At 42.4% G+C, this 18,831-nt stretch overlaps 1 protein-coding gene across 2 annotated transcripts in view; it reads left to right on the forward strand.

Moving 5' to 3' along the window:
• The window catches only part of pear1 (platelet endothelial aggregation receptor 1), a 142,028-nt gene that overhangs the window by 117,053 nt on the left and 6,144 nt on the right, over positions 1–18,831 (forward strand). For both annotated transcript variants that reach the window (XM_056286382.1, XM_056286383.1), the window contains exons 13-22: positions 286–388; positions 2,030–2,182; positions 3,200–3,331; positions 4,049–4,180; positions 9,118–9,240; positions 9,985–10,194; positions 12,998–13,107; positions 13,484–13,610; positions 14,392–14,454; positions 15,982–16,176. In XM_056286382.1, coding sequence (XP_056142357.1) covers positions 286–388; positions 2,030–2,182; positions 3,200–3,331; positions 4,049–4,180; positions 9,118–9,240; positions 9,985–10,194; positions 12,998–13,107; positions 13,484–13,610; positions 14,392–14,454; positions 15,982–16,176 — 1,348 coding nt within the window. The remainder of the gene's footprint in view (positions 1–285; positions 389–2,029; positions 2,183–3,199; positions 3,332–4,048; positions 4,181–9,117; positions 9,241–9,984; positions 10,195–12,997; positions 13,108–13,483; positions 13,611–14,391; positions 14,455–15,981; positions 16,177–18,831) is intronic.

The following is an 18,831-nucleotide window of genomic DNA, read 5'->3' on the forward strand; positions in this document are numbered from 1 at the left end:
TGTGCTGAGTAAAGAATAAAGCCATTGGATCAGGGTGCAGGTAAAACAGACTACGGCCTCCATGCAGTGATACCTGGCAGCATTCCCGTGTGGCTCAGTAATGCTGTCCAACTTGGTGTCCTGTGTAAGCTTTCCTTTGCCAAGCCAAGCTGCCACGCCATCGATGCATACACACAGTGACACATTGCCAGTGTAGTATTTTGTTTGATTCTGACTGTGTTTGCCAAATGGTTGAGAGATTCCCCTGACATCGCTTTGCCTGTTGGCATGTTTCCCCGTGTGCAGATGGGCACGTTTGGGCCGGACTGCCTGAAGAGGTGTGATTGTGTCCACAGTGATGGCTGCCAAGCCAGCAGCGGGGAGTGCCGTTGTCTGCCAGGCTGGTGGGGTAAGTGCTACTGACGTCTTCCTGGTGTCAGTGCCAGCTTGGCTTTGGACCTAGAGATTAGTCTGGTCTATCGGAAATGAATGAGTCACAGGTTTGTAGCTACTCGCTCTCGTTTTAACTGATGTAGTGAATGCTCCGACCTGTGATCCCAAGTAAGATATTAGCCCACCTGGACTTCACTTATACTACACTGTAAAAATAATCACGTTGTTATATGTTAGCACAAATTATAATTGTATCATAATTATATAGAATACTATATAGATTGTAATAACATGAAATTATTATCGAGTACTTATTAAAACAATTTCAGAGCACTTCTGCGTGATTAGAATGGATAGCAAGAAGAAAGTGTTAACTTGCTTGAGACAATGAAAAGAACAATTCAGAAAAAAGTAAAAGAAAAAAATATTGTTGTTTATATTTTTATTTTCTGTACTTATTGTCTGATTCACCCATATCTGTGATACTACTACTGCTACTACTACTACTACTACTACTACTACTACTCAGTTGTCCCCGTTAGGGGGCGCCACAGCAGATCATCCATTTCCATCTCTTCCTGTCCTCTGCATCTTCCTCTGTCACACCAGCCACTTGCATGTCCTCCCTCACCACATCCATAAACCTCCTCTTTGGCCTTCCTCTTCTCCTCTTTCCTGGCAGCTCCATATTCAGCATCCTTCTCCCAATATACCCAGCATCTCTCCTCCACACATGTCCAAACCATCTCAATCTTGTCTCTCTTGCTTTGTCTCCAAACTGTCCAACCTGAGCTGTCCCTCTAATATACTCGTTCCTAATCCTGTCCTTCTTCATCACTCCTAATGAAAATCTTATCATCTTCATCTCTGCCACCTCCAGCTCCACCTCCTGTCTTTTCATCAGTGCCACTGTCTCCAAACCATATAATATAGCTGGCCTCACTACCATTTTGTAAACCTTCCCTTTAACTCTTACTGGTACCCTTCTGTCACACATCACTCCTGACACTTTTTTCCACCCACTCCACCCTGCCTGCTCTCTCTTCTTCACCTCTCTTCTGCACTCCCAGTTACTTTGGACAGTTGACCCCAAGTATTTAAACTCATACACTTTCGTCACCTCCACTCCTTGCATCCTCACCATTCCGCTGTCCTCCCTCTCATTCACGCATATGTATTCTGTCTTGCTCCTCCTTATTTTCATTCCTCTTCTCTCCAGTGCATACCTCCACCTCTCCAGACTTTCCTCAACCTGCACCCTACTCTCACTACAGATCACAATGTCATCTGCAAACATCATCGTCCATGGAGACTCCTGCCTGATCTTGTCTGTCAACCTGTCCATCACCATTGCAAACAAGAAAGGGCTCAGAGCCGATGCTTGATGCAGTCCCACCTCCACCTTGACCCCATCTGTCACTCTAACCGCACACCTCATCACTGTCACACTGCCCTCATACATATCCTGCACCACCCCTACATACTTCTCTGCAACTCCCGACTTCCTCATACAATACCGCATCTCCTCTCTCGGCACCCTGTCATATGCTTTCTCTAAATCTACAAAGACAGTGCAACTCTTTCTGGCCTTCCCTATACTTCTCCATCAACATTCTCAAAGCAAATTATCCATATCTATGATGTTGTCTGTAAAAAGGTCCCCGTTGTAGTGAGCCGTGTCCTGATGGCCTGTGGGGGCGCTACTGTAACCACACCTGCTTCAAGCGTTGTCCCAACAGCGACACCTGTTTACGGGAGACTGGCGCCTGTGTGTGCCGGCCAGGCTTCTGGGGAGCACTTTGTCAGAACAGTGAGTCCTGCAACAAATGATAAGAGAGTTTAATTTCTATTGGTATGACTTAACTTACAATTCACTCACCTGGTGTGTATAAACCGTACTATGGTTTTGAATTAAAGCTGAAAGCTGGAAAACTAATCATGACTCTCCCATTATGTGGAGAAACTCTACTCTTGTACAGGGCTGGAAAGAGTACTTTGACAAGTATTTAGTGACAAGTATTTAGTGCCTGATGACTGAATAAACTGTCCTAAAAATAATCAGTAATGTATTTAGTTACAACACTCAGAAAGAGTAACTTATTCAGATTACATTTACATCTTCAAAAGTGACGTGATACAGTTCTGCTGTATCATTAATGTTATCTGTAGCGCATCATGGCTTAGCCCTTGGTGTGACTGATATCTCCATGTGCCATTACTTGTAGTTGTAATATTGTTACTTGTATTGTATTACTTGTAGTTGTAATATTGTTACTTGTATTGCATTACTTGTAGTTATAGTAACGTTACTTGTATTGCATTACTTGTAGTTGTAATAACGTTACTTGTATTACATTACTTGTAGTTGTAATATTACGTGTATTGCATTACGAAACAAAGCTGTTCTTATATCACTTACAGATCGATGTGATTCCTGCTTTCTGTACCAAGTGAAATGCCTCAGATCTGTTCAGTTTACATGCTGATGTGTGCTTGATTCAGTATTACACACTTCTGAGTGCACGAAAGTCGATTGCTCTTATAATACTGACAGTGTTGGCCTCATCTCAGCTCTCTCTCTGTCTCTGTCTCTTTCTCTTGCTCTCTGTCTCTCTCTCTCTCTCTCTGTCTATCTGTCTCTCTCTCTCTCTCTCTCTCTCTCTCACTGTCTCTCACTGTCTCTCGCGCTCTCTCTTTCTCTCTGTTTCTCTGTCTGTCTCTTTCTCTCGCTGTCTCTTCTCTTTCTCTCTCGCACTCTGTGTCTGTCTCTGTCTCTCTCCCTGTCTCTCTCTCGCTCTCTCTCGCTGTCTCTCTCTCCCTTTCTCAGAATGCGGAGCTGGTATGTATGGTTACCAGTGCAGTATGTCATGCCCTTCCTGTGGCCAGTCCTATCGCTGCCATTATGTCACAGGTGAATGTGACTGTCCTCCAGGATACACCGGATCTCACTGTGATAAAGGTCAGCGCTCACACCATCGGCCGTGCATATTCACATGTTAAAAAATTCACCGCCATGCATGATCTAAATCAGGGGTGGCTAACCATATGCCATGGACAGCCATGTGTATGCAGGTCTTCATTCCAACCCGACTCCACACCAGGTGATTTCACTGATTAGCAACCCCTCAACCATAGAGGAAGAATGTATCAGTGAAACCACCTGGTGTGGCATCGGGTTGGAATGAAGACCTGCATATACATGGTCTCCATGGCACATGGTTAGCCACCGCTGATCTAAATAGACCTTGAAACAATAAAAAGGGATTTGCACGTGTGTGTGTGTGTGTTATAGTATGTCAGTGATAGTTTATATTCAATTTGTGGCTGAACCACAACAGCGGGGCCAGCCCTACATATGCGGTTGTCCGTGACTGAGTGAGTGATGGAGTGTCACCATTGGTCTGACAGTTGAGTTGGAGTTCCTCTATTGTCCGTTGCTCTTTCAGAATTGATCAGCACAAACAGGTTCCTATTACATTATCAGCTGTTTACAGAACCATATGTCAAAACAGCTGCTTTTTAAACAGTTGTGCAAAAACAGCTGTTTAATAAATGTAGTCACAGTCCATATGAGGTTTTAACCTAGTCTTGTTTTTCTGTAGTAATGGATGGTTTACTCGACATGCTAGTGCGGGTTTGCTGTGCATCTTAACTTTTGGACCTGTGTGATCTCCAGTTTGTCCAGCCGGCTACTATGGCAGACAGTGTTCTGAGGTGTGTGTCAGCTGTGCCAACAACTCAACATGCAACCATCGGGATGGCCACTGTGAATGTCTTCCTGGCTGGATGGCATCTGACTGCTCCATACGTGAGTCTGAAAGGTTTATATAGGGAAATCACACCAGAGTTTTTCTTTGAGGTACGTATGGGTATGACAGCCCTTGACACCACGAGTACACCAGTAATCTTAATGATTAACAGGCACAAAGGACATTTTGGCTTTCGTAATACTATGACCAGTGTATGTTAAAGTCGGACCAAAATCAGTATTCAGATTAAACAGACTTACCTTTTCATGTCTAAGAGCCTTGTACACGGCACAATAAAATGTTGAGCAGCTGCTCTTTATTTCAAAATGAAGTTAACTTGTTAAATAAGGTTCGAGAGCAGGGCCGCGCCTCAACCAGTCCTCTACTCACCTGGCAAGCCTACTTGTACATGGTCAACCGATCCAGCACTGTCTCCGTTCTCTTGATGGCAGACCATGCTTTGTGCCGGCACTCAACTGCATCGATTCAAACAGACTAACGCTACCCCAGAAAATAAAACAAAAACAAACTCACCATGATCCCCAACTGCAAATCAATCCATCCGATTCATGTGACAATCTACTCGACAGTGATTCTTCCCATCTACATCTTCCATCTAGACTCCTACTTCAGCCCATACGAGCTGCTCTAGAAATATGTCCCTTCCAAGTATGTTGCAAACGCCTCATCTCAAGACCCACTCTTTCTTACTGAAACCGGGAAAATGGCCACCAGATTCTGATTTAACAAGCATTTCCAAATAATTATTTATATCTCCAGAACACTATTCTATCCATTCCTTCCGCACAGCAGACAGACTGAGCATCTCAGATAAAAAAATTCAAGTTCTCAATCGCCAGTCATCTCAGGTATATATCATTCTTACATCCGCAATAATCTCAATAACTTCCGTCAAGCTCATGCTTACTATACCTCAGCTCCATCTAATCCAATTTTTTTAGTCAGCTTGGGAAAACCATCACCTGAGACAGAACACCCACCCTGAGTCTCCTTCTTCCTAGCCATCGCATGTCAAAATGTCCCATACCAGCCTAATCAGACAACCTCCACATCCATCCTAACCCTCACTTCCATCATTTCTCCCCATCATCCAGTACTTCCTCTCCTCATTAAACTGTAAGCTCACTCGCTGTGCTGTGGTCCTTGCTAGTAAAATGACTAATATTGAGGGGATTTCTTTTATTACTTTATCCTTGTTTGTTCCCAGTGTCTAGAGAACTGTGAGGGAGTAGTCTAGTCCTCATTAATATTCATGAGCTGACTTTTGAGTGACAGGTATAAGCAAGCATTGGTGGGGTTTCAAATTTTGATGATTTGATCTGATTGGCTGTATGTAAATGAGTGTGTCTGATGACATCATGAGTATTGGAAGAAAAGATCGGCAGAGAGAAGCTTAAAAAGAGAAAAACAGAAAAACTGAATTCTGCCTTATTTTTCAATAGCAAATTTGGTTGTGGACTTGGAGTAAAGGAGAGTAGAAATGCATGATGGTTAAAGCAGTAGGTAGTGTTAAAGTCTCAATTCTTATCCAACTTAAGCACTGTGAAACAGTTTTCTCCTAAAAAAACCCGGGCATTAAAAAGAGCAAAAAAGGACTGCTGACTGCTGACTGAATCTAGTATCTAATAAGTACATGAAAGATATATCGTTTACATGGCTCTGGTGTCTAATAAGTACATGAAAGATATATCGTTTACATGACTCTGGTATCTAATAAGTACATGAAAGATATATCGTTTACATGAATCTGGTGTCTAATAAGTACATGAAAGATATATCGTTTACACAAACCTGGTGTCTAATAAGTACATGAAAGATATATCGTTTACATGAATCTGGTATCCAATAAGTACATGAAAGATACGTATGTTGTTTAAATGAATCTGGTGTCTAATAAGTGCATGAAAGATATATCGTTTACATGAATCTGGTGTCTAATAAGTACATGAAAGATATATCGTTTACACGACTCTGGTGTCTAATAAGTACATGACAGATATATCGTTTACATGGCTCTGGTGTCTAATAAGTACATGAAATATATATCGTTTACACGAATCTGGTGTCTAATAAGCACAAGAAAGATATATCGTTTACATGAATCTGGTATCTAATAAGTACATGAAAGATATATCGTTTACACGACTCTGGTGTCTAATAAGTACATGAAAGATATATCGTTTACACGAATCTGGTGTCTAATAAGTACATGAAAGATATATCGTTTACATGACTCTGGTATCTAATAAGTACATGAAAGATATATCGTTTACATGACTCTGGTGTCTAATAAGCACAAGAAAGATATATCGTTTACACGAATCCGGTGTCTAATAAGTACATGAATGATATATCTTTTACATGACTCTGGTGTCTAATAAGTACATGAAAGGTATATCGTTTACACGACTCTGGTATCTAATAAGTACATGAAAGATATATCGTTTACATGACTCTGGTATCTAATAAGTACATGAAAGATATATGGTTTACATGAATCTGGTGTCTAATAAGTACATGAAAGATATATCGTTTACACGAACCTGGTGTCTAATAAGTACATGAAAGATATATCGTTTACACGACTCTGGTGTCTAATAAGTACATGACAGATATATCGTTTACATGGCTCTGGTGTCTAATAAGTACATGAATGATATATCGTTTACATGACTCTGGTGTCTAATAAGTACATGAAAGGTATATCGTTTACATGACTCTGGTATCTAATAAGTACATGAAAGATATATAGTTTACATGAATCTGATGTCTAATAAGTACATGAAAATATGTCGTTTACACGAACCTGGTGTCTAATAAGTACATGAAAGATATATCGTTTACATGAATCTGGTATCCAATAAGTACATGAAAGATACGTATGTTGTTTAAATGAATCCGGTGTCTAATAAGTGCATGAAAGATATATCGTTTACATGAATCTGGTGTCTAATAAGTACATGAAAGATATATCGTTTACACGACTCTGGTGTCTAATAAGTACATGAAAGATATATCGTTTACATGAATCTGGTATCTAATAAGTACATGAAAGATATATCGTTTACATGACTCTGGTGTCTAATAGGTACAAGAAAGATATACCGTTTACATGAATCTGGTGTCTAATAAGTACATGAAAATATGTCGTTTACACGAACCTGGTGTCTAATAAGTACATGAAAGATATATCGTTTACATGAATCTGGTATCCAAGAAGTACATGAAAGATACGTATGTTGTTTAAATGAATCTGGTGTCTAATAAGTGCATGAAAGATATATCGTTTACATGAATCTGGTGTCTAATAAGTACATGAAAGATATATCGTTTACACGACTCTGGTGTCTAATAAGTACATGACAGATATATCGTTTACATGGCTCTGGTGTCTAATAAGTACATGAAATATATATAGTTTACATGACTCTGGTGTCTAATAAATACAAGAAAGATATACCGTTTACATGACTCTGGTATCTAATAAGTACATGAAAGATATATCGTTTACACGACTCTGGTGTCTAATAAGTACGTGAAAGATATATCGTTTACATGAATCTGGTATCTAATAAGTACATGAAAGATATATCGTTTACACGAATCTGGTGTCTAATAAGTACATGAAAGATATATCGTTTACATGACTCTGGTGTCCAATAAGTACATGAAAGATATATCGTTTACACGAATCTGGTGTCTAATAAGTACATGAAAGATATATCGTTTACATGACTGGTGTCTAATAAGTACATGAAAGATATATCGTTTACACGAATCTGGTGTCTAATAAGTACATGAAAGATATATTGTTTACACGACTCTGGTGTCTAATAAGTACACGAAAGATATATCGTTTACACGAATCTGGTGTCTAATAAGTAAATGAAAGATATATTGTTTACATGACTCTGGTGACATATCGTTTACATGACTCTGGTATCTAATAAGTACATGAAAGATATATCGTTTACACGACTCTGGTGTCCAATAAGTACATGAAAGATATATCGTTTACACGACTCTGGTATCTAATAAGTACATGAAAGATATATCGTTTACACGACTCTGGTGTCTAATAAGTACATGAAAGATATATCGTTTACATGACTCTGGTATCTAATAAGTACATGAAAGGTATATCGTTTACATGACTCTGGTATCTAATAAGTACATGAAAGATATATCGTTTACATGAGTCTGGTGTCTAATAAGAACACGACAGATATATCGTTTACATGACTCTGGTAACTAATAAGTACATGAAAGATATATCGTTTACATGAATCTGGTATCTAATAAGTACATGAAAAAGATATCATTTACATGACTCTGGTATCTAATAAGTACATGAAAGGTATATCGTTTACATGAATCTGGTGTCTAATAAGTACATGAAAGATATATCGTTTACATGAATCTGGTATCTAATAAGTACATGAAAAAGATATCATTTACATGACTCTGGTATCTAATAAGTACATGAAAGGTATATCGTTTACATGAATCTGGTATCTAATAAGTACATGAAAGATATATCGTTTACATGAATCTGGTATCTAATAAGTACATGAAAAAGATATCATTTACATGACTCTGGTATCTAATAAGTACAAGAAAGGTATATCGTTTACATGAATCTGGTATCTAATAAGTACATGAAAGATATATCGTTTACATGGCTCTGGTATCTAATAAGTACATGAAAGATATATCGTGTACATGAATCTGGTATCTAATAAGTACATGAAAGATACTTTGTTTACATGAGTCTGGTGTCTAATAAGTACATGAAAGATACTTCGTTGACATGACTCTGGTATCTAGTAAGTACAAGAAAGATATGTCATCATCTGTGTACAGGCAGTAAATCCTTAGTACATGCATGTAATAAGGATTTACTGCCTCTCAGAAGCACCACTCTCATTTGACCTTGTGTTTGACCTGGAGCACGGTACACCTTGTTGTTCTGCAGCTTGCAGCGCAGGCCGGTTCGGTGCATACTGTGCCCAGACATGCTCCTGTCCACCAAACTTCAGCTGTGACCGATATAGCGGAGACTGTGTGTGTGAGACGGAGGGAGATTACTGCAAACAAGGTAAGCCAAACCAGCAGAGCTGGGGTTTTGTGACGATCCAGCAGAAGCCTTCAGAGTTGATGGAGTGTGTGTTTGGGGAGGGGGGAGTATGAGGAGAGCTCGTGCTGAGTTGAGTCCACTATTGCACAACCAGTGTCTTGGTTTTATCACAGGGTAAACATCTTGTGTCAGTTTTTCTTTTCTACATAACATTCCTTTAAACACAATTGAAATGCTTTAAAAGTGTGAAATATTCTGCATAGCAGACACATGTCTACCAGTTGTATGCCCTTTTAACTCCCAAAATGCTGGCTTATCCTGCTCTCAGGGTCGTGGGGATGCTGGAGCCTCTCCCAGCAGTCACTGGGCGGCAGGCTGTTTATCCATCCTCACATTCATGTTTTGTGTTTTATGCTGTGATTCTGTTTATTCTGTATATTGCTGTTTTATGTGTGTATGCTGGTTGCAGTGATGCCATCGGTGTGTGTGTCTGTGTCTGATGATGTTGATGATGGTGTGTGTGTGTGTGTGAATTAATTAATTGTAAAGTGCTTTGAGTGGCTGTTGCAGCTAGAAAAGCACTGTATAAAATGCAAATTGATTGACTGATCTTGATTTGTGAATGAGTGACAGCCCATGTTGAAGGGAATTTTCTGTCCCCCCTGTGCGATAGACTAAAGTTTCTGATTCAAATGGTGAACAATGAAAGCATATAACTTCATGCTAACTATGTCTAACTGTACTTTCTTCCATTGTTCTCCATAGAGCCGTCAAGCAGTGTGATGGTACCACTTCCTCCCGGTGAGAGGGAGTCATGGGGGGCCATAGCGGGCATTGTGGTCCTTGTTATCCTGGTGGTTTTGCTGCTAACCCTCCTGCTGCTTTACCGGCGGAGGCAGAAGGACAAACAGAGCAACACACCCACTGTCTCCTTCTCCACAACACGCTCCGTCAACTCTGAATACGCCGTCCCAGGTGTGTATGACTGGGACATTGATCTGTCCACTGGGTGGGACGTGGAGAACTATTTGTTGATCTTTTACTAAACTTAAACTTCAAACTAATGATGTTGTGATGTTTTCTCCGATTAGAGGCGGTCGCCAAATGTGCTCAGTCTTTTCTGTCAAATATTAAAACTTTTGTTTAGTAACACCCTCTCCTGTCAGTTTAGTGAAACACACACTAGTATAGCTGGGCACTGATGGAATGCAAGAGCGTGTCATTGTCCCAATGGGCTACATCTGGCTCAAGTAAAATTGTAATGGAAAATATACATTAAATATTAAGATGCTTAATTAACCATGATTGCAAAGCAATATTAGCATGCAAAGCTTTTCTTGACTATTGAGCATATGAAACATTTGCTCATTACTAGTTTTCCAATGGGGATATACAGAATAGCATATCAGAATCATATCAGAGCTAGGTTAAGAGGAGAGGTGATGATCAGCAGCAGCAGTATGGTTTCATGCCATGAAAGAGCACCACAGATGTGATGTTTGCTTTGAGAATGTTGATGGAGAAGTATAGAGAAGGCCAGAAGGAGGTACATTGTGTCTTTGTAGATTTAGAGAAAGCATACGACAGGGTGCCGAGAGAGGAGGTGTAGTATTGTATGAGGAAGTCAGGAGTTGCAGAGAAGTATGTAGGAGTGGTGCAGGATATGTATGAGGGAAGTGTGACAGTGGTGAGGTGTGTGGTTGGAATGACAGATGGGTTCAAGGTGGAGGTGGGATTACATCAAGGATCGGCTCTGAGCCCTTTCTTGTTTGCAATGGTGATGGACAGGTTGACAGACGAGATCAGGCAGGAGTCTCCATGGACGATGATGTTTGCGGATGACATTGTGATCTGTAGTGAGAGTAGGGTGAAGGTTGAGGAGAGCCTGGAGAGGTGGAGGTATGCACTGGAGAGAAGAGGAATGAAAGTCAGTAGGAGCAAGACAGAATACCTATGTGTGAATGAGAGGGAGGACATTGGAATGGTGAGGATGCAAGGAGTAGAGGTGATGAAGGTGTATGAGTTTAAATACTTGGGGTCAACTGTCCAAAGTAACGGGGAGTGCAGTAGAGAGGTGAAGAAGAGAGTGCAGGCAGGGTGGAGTGGATGGAGAAGAGTGTCAGGAGTGATGTGTGACAGAAGGGTACCAGCAAGAGTTAAAGGGAAGGTTTACGGGCCGCTCTGGTGGCCGAGCGGAATAAACCGCCGTTCTTGCAACCCGCTCGTCATGTGGCTGGGAGGTTCGTATCCCAGACTCACCGTAACCGGTCACGGCCAGAGCATCCACGGGGTAAGGCATTCATTAGGCCACCCTTACCCGAGGGATAGTGGGTGTAGATCGGTGTAGTGTTCGGGACTCGTCGTTCTCCAGCGACCCCTCTGGCCCACCCAGGCGCCTGCAGCCAAGCAATTGAAAGCATTCTCCCTACGCCTCCTTCGCGGCCTGAAGGTGATGCAGTCCATGTGAGGCTGCAGCGTGTAAAATAGTGAGAGCAGCCGACACGAGTTTGAAGGAAGCTGGTGTTACGACTATCTCCTTCCTGTGGAAACGTGAGCCAGGTTATTCGACAAGAGTTCCGGCCATATGCCACTGGGTTAATCGGGTGGAATAAGGGGAAAAACTAGAAATACATTTATAAAGGAAAAAAAAGAAAGAAGGGAAGGTTTACAAGATGGTTGTGAGACCAGCTATGTTGTATGGTTTGGAGACAGTGGCACTGATGAAAAGACAGGAGGTGGAGCTGGAGGTGGCAGAGTTGAAGATGATAAGGTTTTCACTGGGAGTGATGAAGAAGGACAGGATTAGGAATGAGTATATTAGAGGGACAGCTCAGGTTGGACTGTTTGGAAACAAAGCAAGAGAGGCAAGATTGAGATGGTTTGGACATGTGTGGAGGAGAGATGCTGGGTATATTGGGAGAAGGATGCTGAATATGGAGCTGCCAGGGAAGAGGAGAAGAGGAAGACCAAAGAGGAGGTTTATGGATGTGGTGAGGGAAGACATGCAGGTGGCTGGTGTGACAGAAGAAGATGCAGAGGACAGGAAGACATGGCAACGGAAGATCCGCTGTGGCGCCCCCTAATGGGAGCAGCCAGAAGTAATAGTAGTAGTAGTAGTAGTAGTAGTAGTAGTAGATATCAGAATGGGCCAATGAGGGTCTCCAGTTGGAATAGCAGTCTTTTCCGTTACCTACCAACACAGGGATCGCCAGTTCAAATCCCTGTGTTACCTCCGGCTTGGTCGGGCGTCCCAACAGACACAGTTGGCTGTGTGTGCAGGTGGGAAGTTGGATGTGGGTATGTGTCCTGGTCACTGCACTAGGGCCTCCTCTGCTCGGTCGGGGCACCTGTTCAGGGGGGGAGGGGGAATAGCGTAATTCTCCCACGCGCTACGTCCCCCTGGTGAAATTCCCCACTGTTAGGTGAAAAGAGGTGGCTGGCAACTCCACATGTATGGTGAGGAGGCATGTGGTAGTCTGCAGCCCTCCCCGGATCAGCAGAGGGGGTGGAGCAGTGACCGGGACGGCTCGGAAGACTGGGGTAATAGGCCAAGTACAATTGGGGAGAAAAAGGGCAGAAAAAAAAAAAAAGAGAACGGGCCAATGAAGTCGGATGTGGTTGTAGTTGTTATTTTGGGTTTGATATTTTGCTTTGGCTACATTTCAGTGCTGTCTTTATGTACTCGGTGTTTGATAGGAATGAATATTGACTGTTTGGTATCATGATTTGAAGGTGTGGTTGTAGATTATGTGATTTCTTCTGCTCTGTTTTTTTTCAGATGTTCCTCACAGTTACCACCACTACTACTGCAACCCCAGCTACCACACACTGTCACAGAACAGACCTCCGCTCCCACACCTTCCCAACAACCATGACCGCACCATCAAGGCAAGTCTTCAACAATGTCCTGCTACTTATTGTAGGGTAGACTACGTACCAGGCAAACCGTGGGGCATCATGGAAAGACAGCCTACCTAACAAGAGAAATTTAAGTGAGACATAGGAAAAAAAATACAAGAGAATTTGCTTAGTCAAGAAGTTGCCATATAATTGTGATTGGAATCTGTACTGCACTAAACTGGGATTTAGGGCTATATAAATAATTTTGATTTGACTTAATCATTGTAAACTATCCTGAAACATCTCCCTTTGCAACGTTGCACAAAAGTGTCCAAAATGTTGCAGTCTTTAGTAATTGCTGTTACATTTCATGGTCACACTGGTAGTAAATTCTGATTGGCTGTTGGTTGTGTCCATCAAACAGAACACCAACAACCAGCTGTTCTGCAGTGTAAAGAACATGGAGAGGGAGAGACGGGGCCTTTTCGGGGTCGAAAGCAATGCCACCCTGCCTGCAGACTGGAAACACCATGAGCCGCGTAAAGAGCCAGGTCTGTCCATGCAACTGTCTCATGTTCTGTCTAACTACACTTTTTGTGATTAACTGACACTTATGTAAAGCACTGGTGGGCAACCATAGGCTGCTGAAGGAAAAAAGGATTCAGGGTTCCACTTCAATCAATGGTGCACCTCATCTGATCTCCCAAACCAGAGATAACTTAATACTGATCTCAGGAACCAGAGATAACTTATTACTGATCTCAGAAACCAGAGAAAACTTATTACTGATCTCAGAAACAAGGGAGAACTTACTACTGATCTCAGCTGATGTTGGTGTTTGGGTTGCATGAAAACTGTTGTACGTATGGCTTTCAGGGTCACATTTGCTCACGGCTGAGCTACAGTGACTTGCAGCGACAAAATAAGCTCTAAATTTCTATTGTAGTGTGACAGAACTACATGCAGTCAGTCTCGGCACCTTGAAACAGATATTACAAACTAACTGTGGCCCCAGAAAGCTCGTATACAACAAAGAAGTGGCACATTCATAAAATGTGTTACACATTCAGAAATGTATATGTTGTTAATCTCATTATCATGGGATGGAAAATTCCCCTGAAAATTGAAATAAAAGGCAGTTAATGAGAGACAGTAAAAGAAATAAGTAAAAACATTGAGGACATTATAAATAGAAACCAAAGGAACACGGGCAGCATTCATAGACCATCACCTGGTACTGATTCTGCCTTTCTGTGAGCCAGGCTATCTGCTTTTTATGACTTAGCCATAAATGAAAATGAAGACGGCAGTTCTGTCTTTTACTGTTTACAGGAGCCTTTGGAATTGATCGCAGTTACAGCTACAGTGCCAGCCTGGGGAAATATTACAACAAAGGTAGTTTCACCCTCTTTTCTCATAACCATATTTGATGTTGAACATTTTAGAATATGAGAGTCACAGAATTACACTGACAGTCTGCTGTAAAATAACACAGTAGCTGCGCTTACATAAATGTTAGTGATATATTTGATGTATGACCACATTAACAACATACTGCAACTCATGCACAGCAGTTTCTTGCAGCAGTATTTTGCAAAAGTGAGAAATCTTCATATTGTTAAAGTGAATAATCTTCAAAACGTAAATATATTTATAGTGCTTAGAAAATTTAGCAAATATTGTGCGTAGGTTTCATGAGAAAATCCACTTCTTTTCTTGCCTGCAGGTCAGGGACATATTGTGTGTTGTTTAATGACTATTTTCACAGTTATCACACCATATCCACCACTGGTGTGATATTACCGTTATTGTAGAAATGCCAGCTAGCTTGTAGAGATAGCTTCTGCAAAGTCTGTGTTTTCAGTAGTGATTACTTGGAAAGATTGTTCTAAAATGACACACCCACACACACACACCCACACACACACACACACATATATATGTATATATATATATACAACTCTGTTAAAAGAAACACTCAACGGTAGGGAAAGTGCTCAACAAATAAGGAGCAAAATAATCCAGTGAACTGTCTCAGAAACAATTTACTTGACTCACTGGATTACGTGTGTGTGTATATATATATATATATATATATATATATATATATATATATATATATATATATAGCGTTTTTTTTCTGAAACCGTCAATGGTGTTGTGAGTGCTCAACTAATGAGGAGCGGAATATCAACACGGATACAGGAAAAGAGATTTTAATACATAGCAGTACAGGCCTGTTTCGTGCGTCTCGCACTCGCACTTGCATCAGCAGCTGATGAGTGCGAGACGCACGAAACAGGCCTGTACTGCTATGTATTAAAATCTCTTTTCCTGTTTTCTTACACATTTAACATGAATAATGAACGAGACATGCATTATGAATAAAATATATGTGTAATTTAGGAATATAGGGTTGATTATCCATTTATTGTCCTCTCGGGGGACTCAGTCAGTCCACAGTCCAACAGTGTCTTCAGACCCTCGAACCGCTGACACTTTATTGTGTGTCAAATAAGACAAATGAACACTGAGCCAGCAAAAACATTCAGCAAATGTCTATTTCTGCTGAATATTAAACTAATGGGTCCTTTTTTGGAGTTGTACTCGACCTTTCTTGCTCGGCACTCTGTCATGTACAGAGCTGATGTGGTCTGCCCCAGTCTTCCAACTTTCTATCAAGTCTGACTAGATCACATAGAACTTCAAAGATGGCCACGGGGTAGTCCGGCCACTGCAGCAGTAAATCTAGGAAATGGCAAGAAAAAATAGGGCATAAATAAAACTAGAAGCACAGGGGGAATGTTAAACATAACACAGCTGAGGGCTGCGGTACCGCGGATGAGCGGATAGAAAAATGTGTGATTTCCAGTTTGTGAAGTGTGCTTAAACCTCTGAGTCTTTACATCTGGTCTGGTACAGAGCTGAAGGACACTGTGGCACAAAGCAGCAGCTCCCTGAACAGCGAGAACCCGTACGCCACCATCAAAGACCTGCCGGGCCTACCCTTGTGTCCGCCGGAGAGCAGCTACATGGAGATGAAGTCGGCCATGCCCAGAGAAAGAGCCTACACGGAGATCAGTCCACCGCCGTTCCACTACGCCACCTTACGCAGGGGTGAGGACAGATACAGAGCAGCACCACCATATACCTGTATATCCTGTAGGTTGGTTTTTTAGTATAGCCAAAAAGGGATTCATGGTGATGTAAGCGCCCAGTCAATGGCACAACATCACTGCAGGAGAGCAAAGGTCACAGCCACAGAGCCACGCCAACAGAAGAACTTTGAAAAAATAAAAAATGTAATGTAACTACATGCATGGCTGGGTAACTTGTAATACTGAGAGCCTGTAAGAAAAGTTTCAGGCATGTCTGACCATTTATGAGCAAGTTGTGTGTTTTTGTTTGGTTGTTCCACTGCCACTGGGAGGCAGCATGCAGCCTGCTGGAAGTGTGGTGCAGGTCATGTAGTTGTTCCAGTTATTCCCACCTCCAGTCGAGGGAGGTTTCACACTTTGAACAACAGGGGAATGTAATGAACTACCTGGCTAGTTCATTACAGACTAGACTAGAAACCCACCAGTACAGATGGTACCTGAGGACCTGATTGAGAACCACTGTACTAGAATGGTCTTGATCCGAAGAGCTGTGTTAGCCAAGCAATCTGATCGGTCAGCATCATGTTCAGTCTGTGCTGGTAAATCCCCAGATCGTGGCTCACCTTGCTGTGCTGGGAGCCAGTACCATGCATGATATGTTCATGTGGTGTGACTGCCGTAATACCCTTGAGCACGTACTCAGAAGTCAGTGTAAAGTGCAAACACAATACAAACCTTGTAGTTCAATAGTACCTTCATTGCAACGAAGAAGGTGAACTAGAAATGGGACTTGTGCTCGTGGGTCTTCTTGACATCTCAGAGACAGGCTTCCTCCACGTGGGTCTTAATGGACGAACAGCTGTGTTCACGTGGAAGTGAAGGAGGTTCATGTTGAAGGAAGAGGAAGAGAACGAGAGAGAGGAAACCAGGGGGGAGTATGAAGCCACTCTTTCACTGTATTACTTTTCGTTATTTATTTCACCTGACTTAACCTTATTTTGTTAGTTAACATCAAAGTGCTATATAAATAAATTATATTATTATTATCAAAGATCTTGTTTATAAGGAAGCCAGGAACAAGACCAGGATGATGCCACAGTTCCACATTCCATTCAGACAAAACAGCACAGGGAGTGATGAAACCGTACCACTCAGAGAAGGATGGATTACTGTTGTAGGCGGAGGCCTGGAGGGTTGGGGAGTACATTGACTTTTGACTTCACTTGCCACAACAATTACTAAGGAAGTGCCATTGAGCAAGGCGTTTAAACCCCTCTGCTCCTATAAAGTTGCAGACAGTAGACGGTGTATGCTGTTGTGGAGACAGGTGCTGGTGCTGGTGTTGGATTAAAGACAAAAGATCATGAACTCTGGTCCGCGGTGGCGTAGCGGTCTAAGCATCGGCTTGGTGTCGATGCAGTTGCCCACTGGGGACTGGGGTTCGCGCCCCGGTCTCGTCAGATCCGACTATGGCCGGACTCGATGAAGCAGCAATCATTGGCAACGCTGTCTTCGGGAGGGGGGCGGAGTCGGCTTGTGTTCGTCATGTGAATGCGTCTCTGTGTGTGTCGGAAAAACAGTGGTTCGGCTTGGATTCGCCTTGTCACGAAAGTGGGGAGGCGCTTTCCTTCGAGACTGCCGGCCGGAGAGATGCAGTTGGCGAACGCATGCAATACGAGGGTGGGTGTTTGAATTAAAATAGGGATCAATTGGCCACTAAATTGGGAGAAAAAAGGGAAAAAATCAGAAATAAATTTAAAAAAAAAAAAGATCATGAACTCTGACGATCTGAGCGCACAGTCTAAAGCGCATGGCTCAAGGGCATTTAGGTCATGTCCAAATCCACTTTTGCTAGTTTAACAGCAGATAATCTGAACGCAAAGTAAAGGCTCGCACATATTTCAGTGTTCAGAGACGGCTGTGGACTTGAACCGGTCATGCGGACGTGCACGCGATTCCATTCATACTACAGTTGAGGGTCCGAGTCGGTCTGGCGTCCTATGCATGCGCAATTCCCAGTCCACACTCCATTCCAGTGGGTAGCGGTAATCCACTATGTCTCACAGATATTTCCAGTTTTGACAGCAGACATTTTCATCTCTCCCAAGTATTTGCGCCATTTATCGCTAGGAGTTCAACGCCATTTGGCCTTTCTTTTATTCTTTCAAAGATTAATTATGTAAATGTGGGTAATGGGCGGATCCCCTGGCACAACCTGTCTTCAAAACAAGCAACCCGTCATCACTGAAATTTGAGTCAGTTCATCTGGGCACAAGAGAAACGTTTCATTGTTTCATGACTGACTGACCTCTGAGGTCACTCAGATGAGTGATGAGGGCATCCAGGTGGCGTGGCGGTCTATTCCATTGCCTACCAACACGGGGATCACCGGATTGAATCCCCGTGTTACCTCCGGCTTGGTTGGGCGTTCCTACAGACACGATTGTGTCTGCGGGTGGGAAGCCGGATGTGGGTTTGTGTCCTAGTCGCTGTACTAGCGCCTCCTCTGGTTGGTCAGGGCACCTGTTCAGGAGGAGGGGGAACTGGGGGGAATAGCATGATCCTCCCACGCGCTACATCCCCCTGGTGAAACTCCTCACTGTCAGGTGAAAAGAAGCAGCTGGTGACTCCTCATGTATGGGAGGAGGCATGTGGTAATCTGCAGTCCTCCTGG

This window comes from Lampris incognitus, chromosome 9, assembly GCF_029633865.1.
Source record: "Lampris incognitus isolate fLamInc1 chromosome 9, fLamInc1.hap2, whole genome shotgun sequence".
Taxonomy (NCBI): Eukaryota; Metazoa; Chordata; class Actinopteri; order Lampriformes; family Lampridae; genus Lampris; species Lampris incognitus.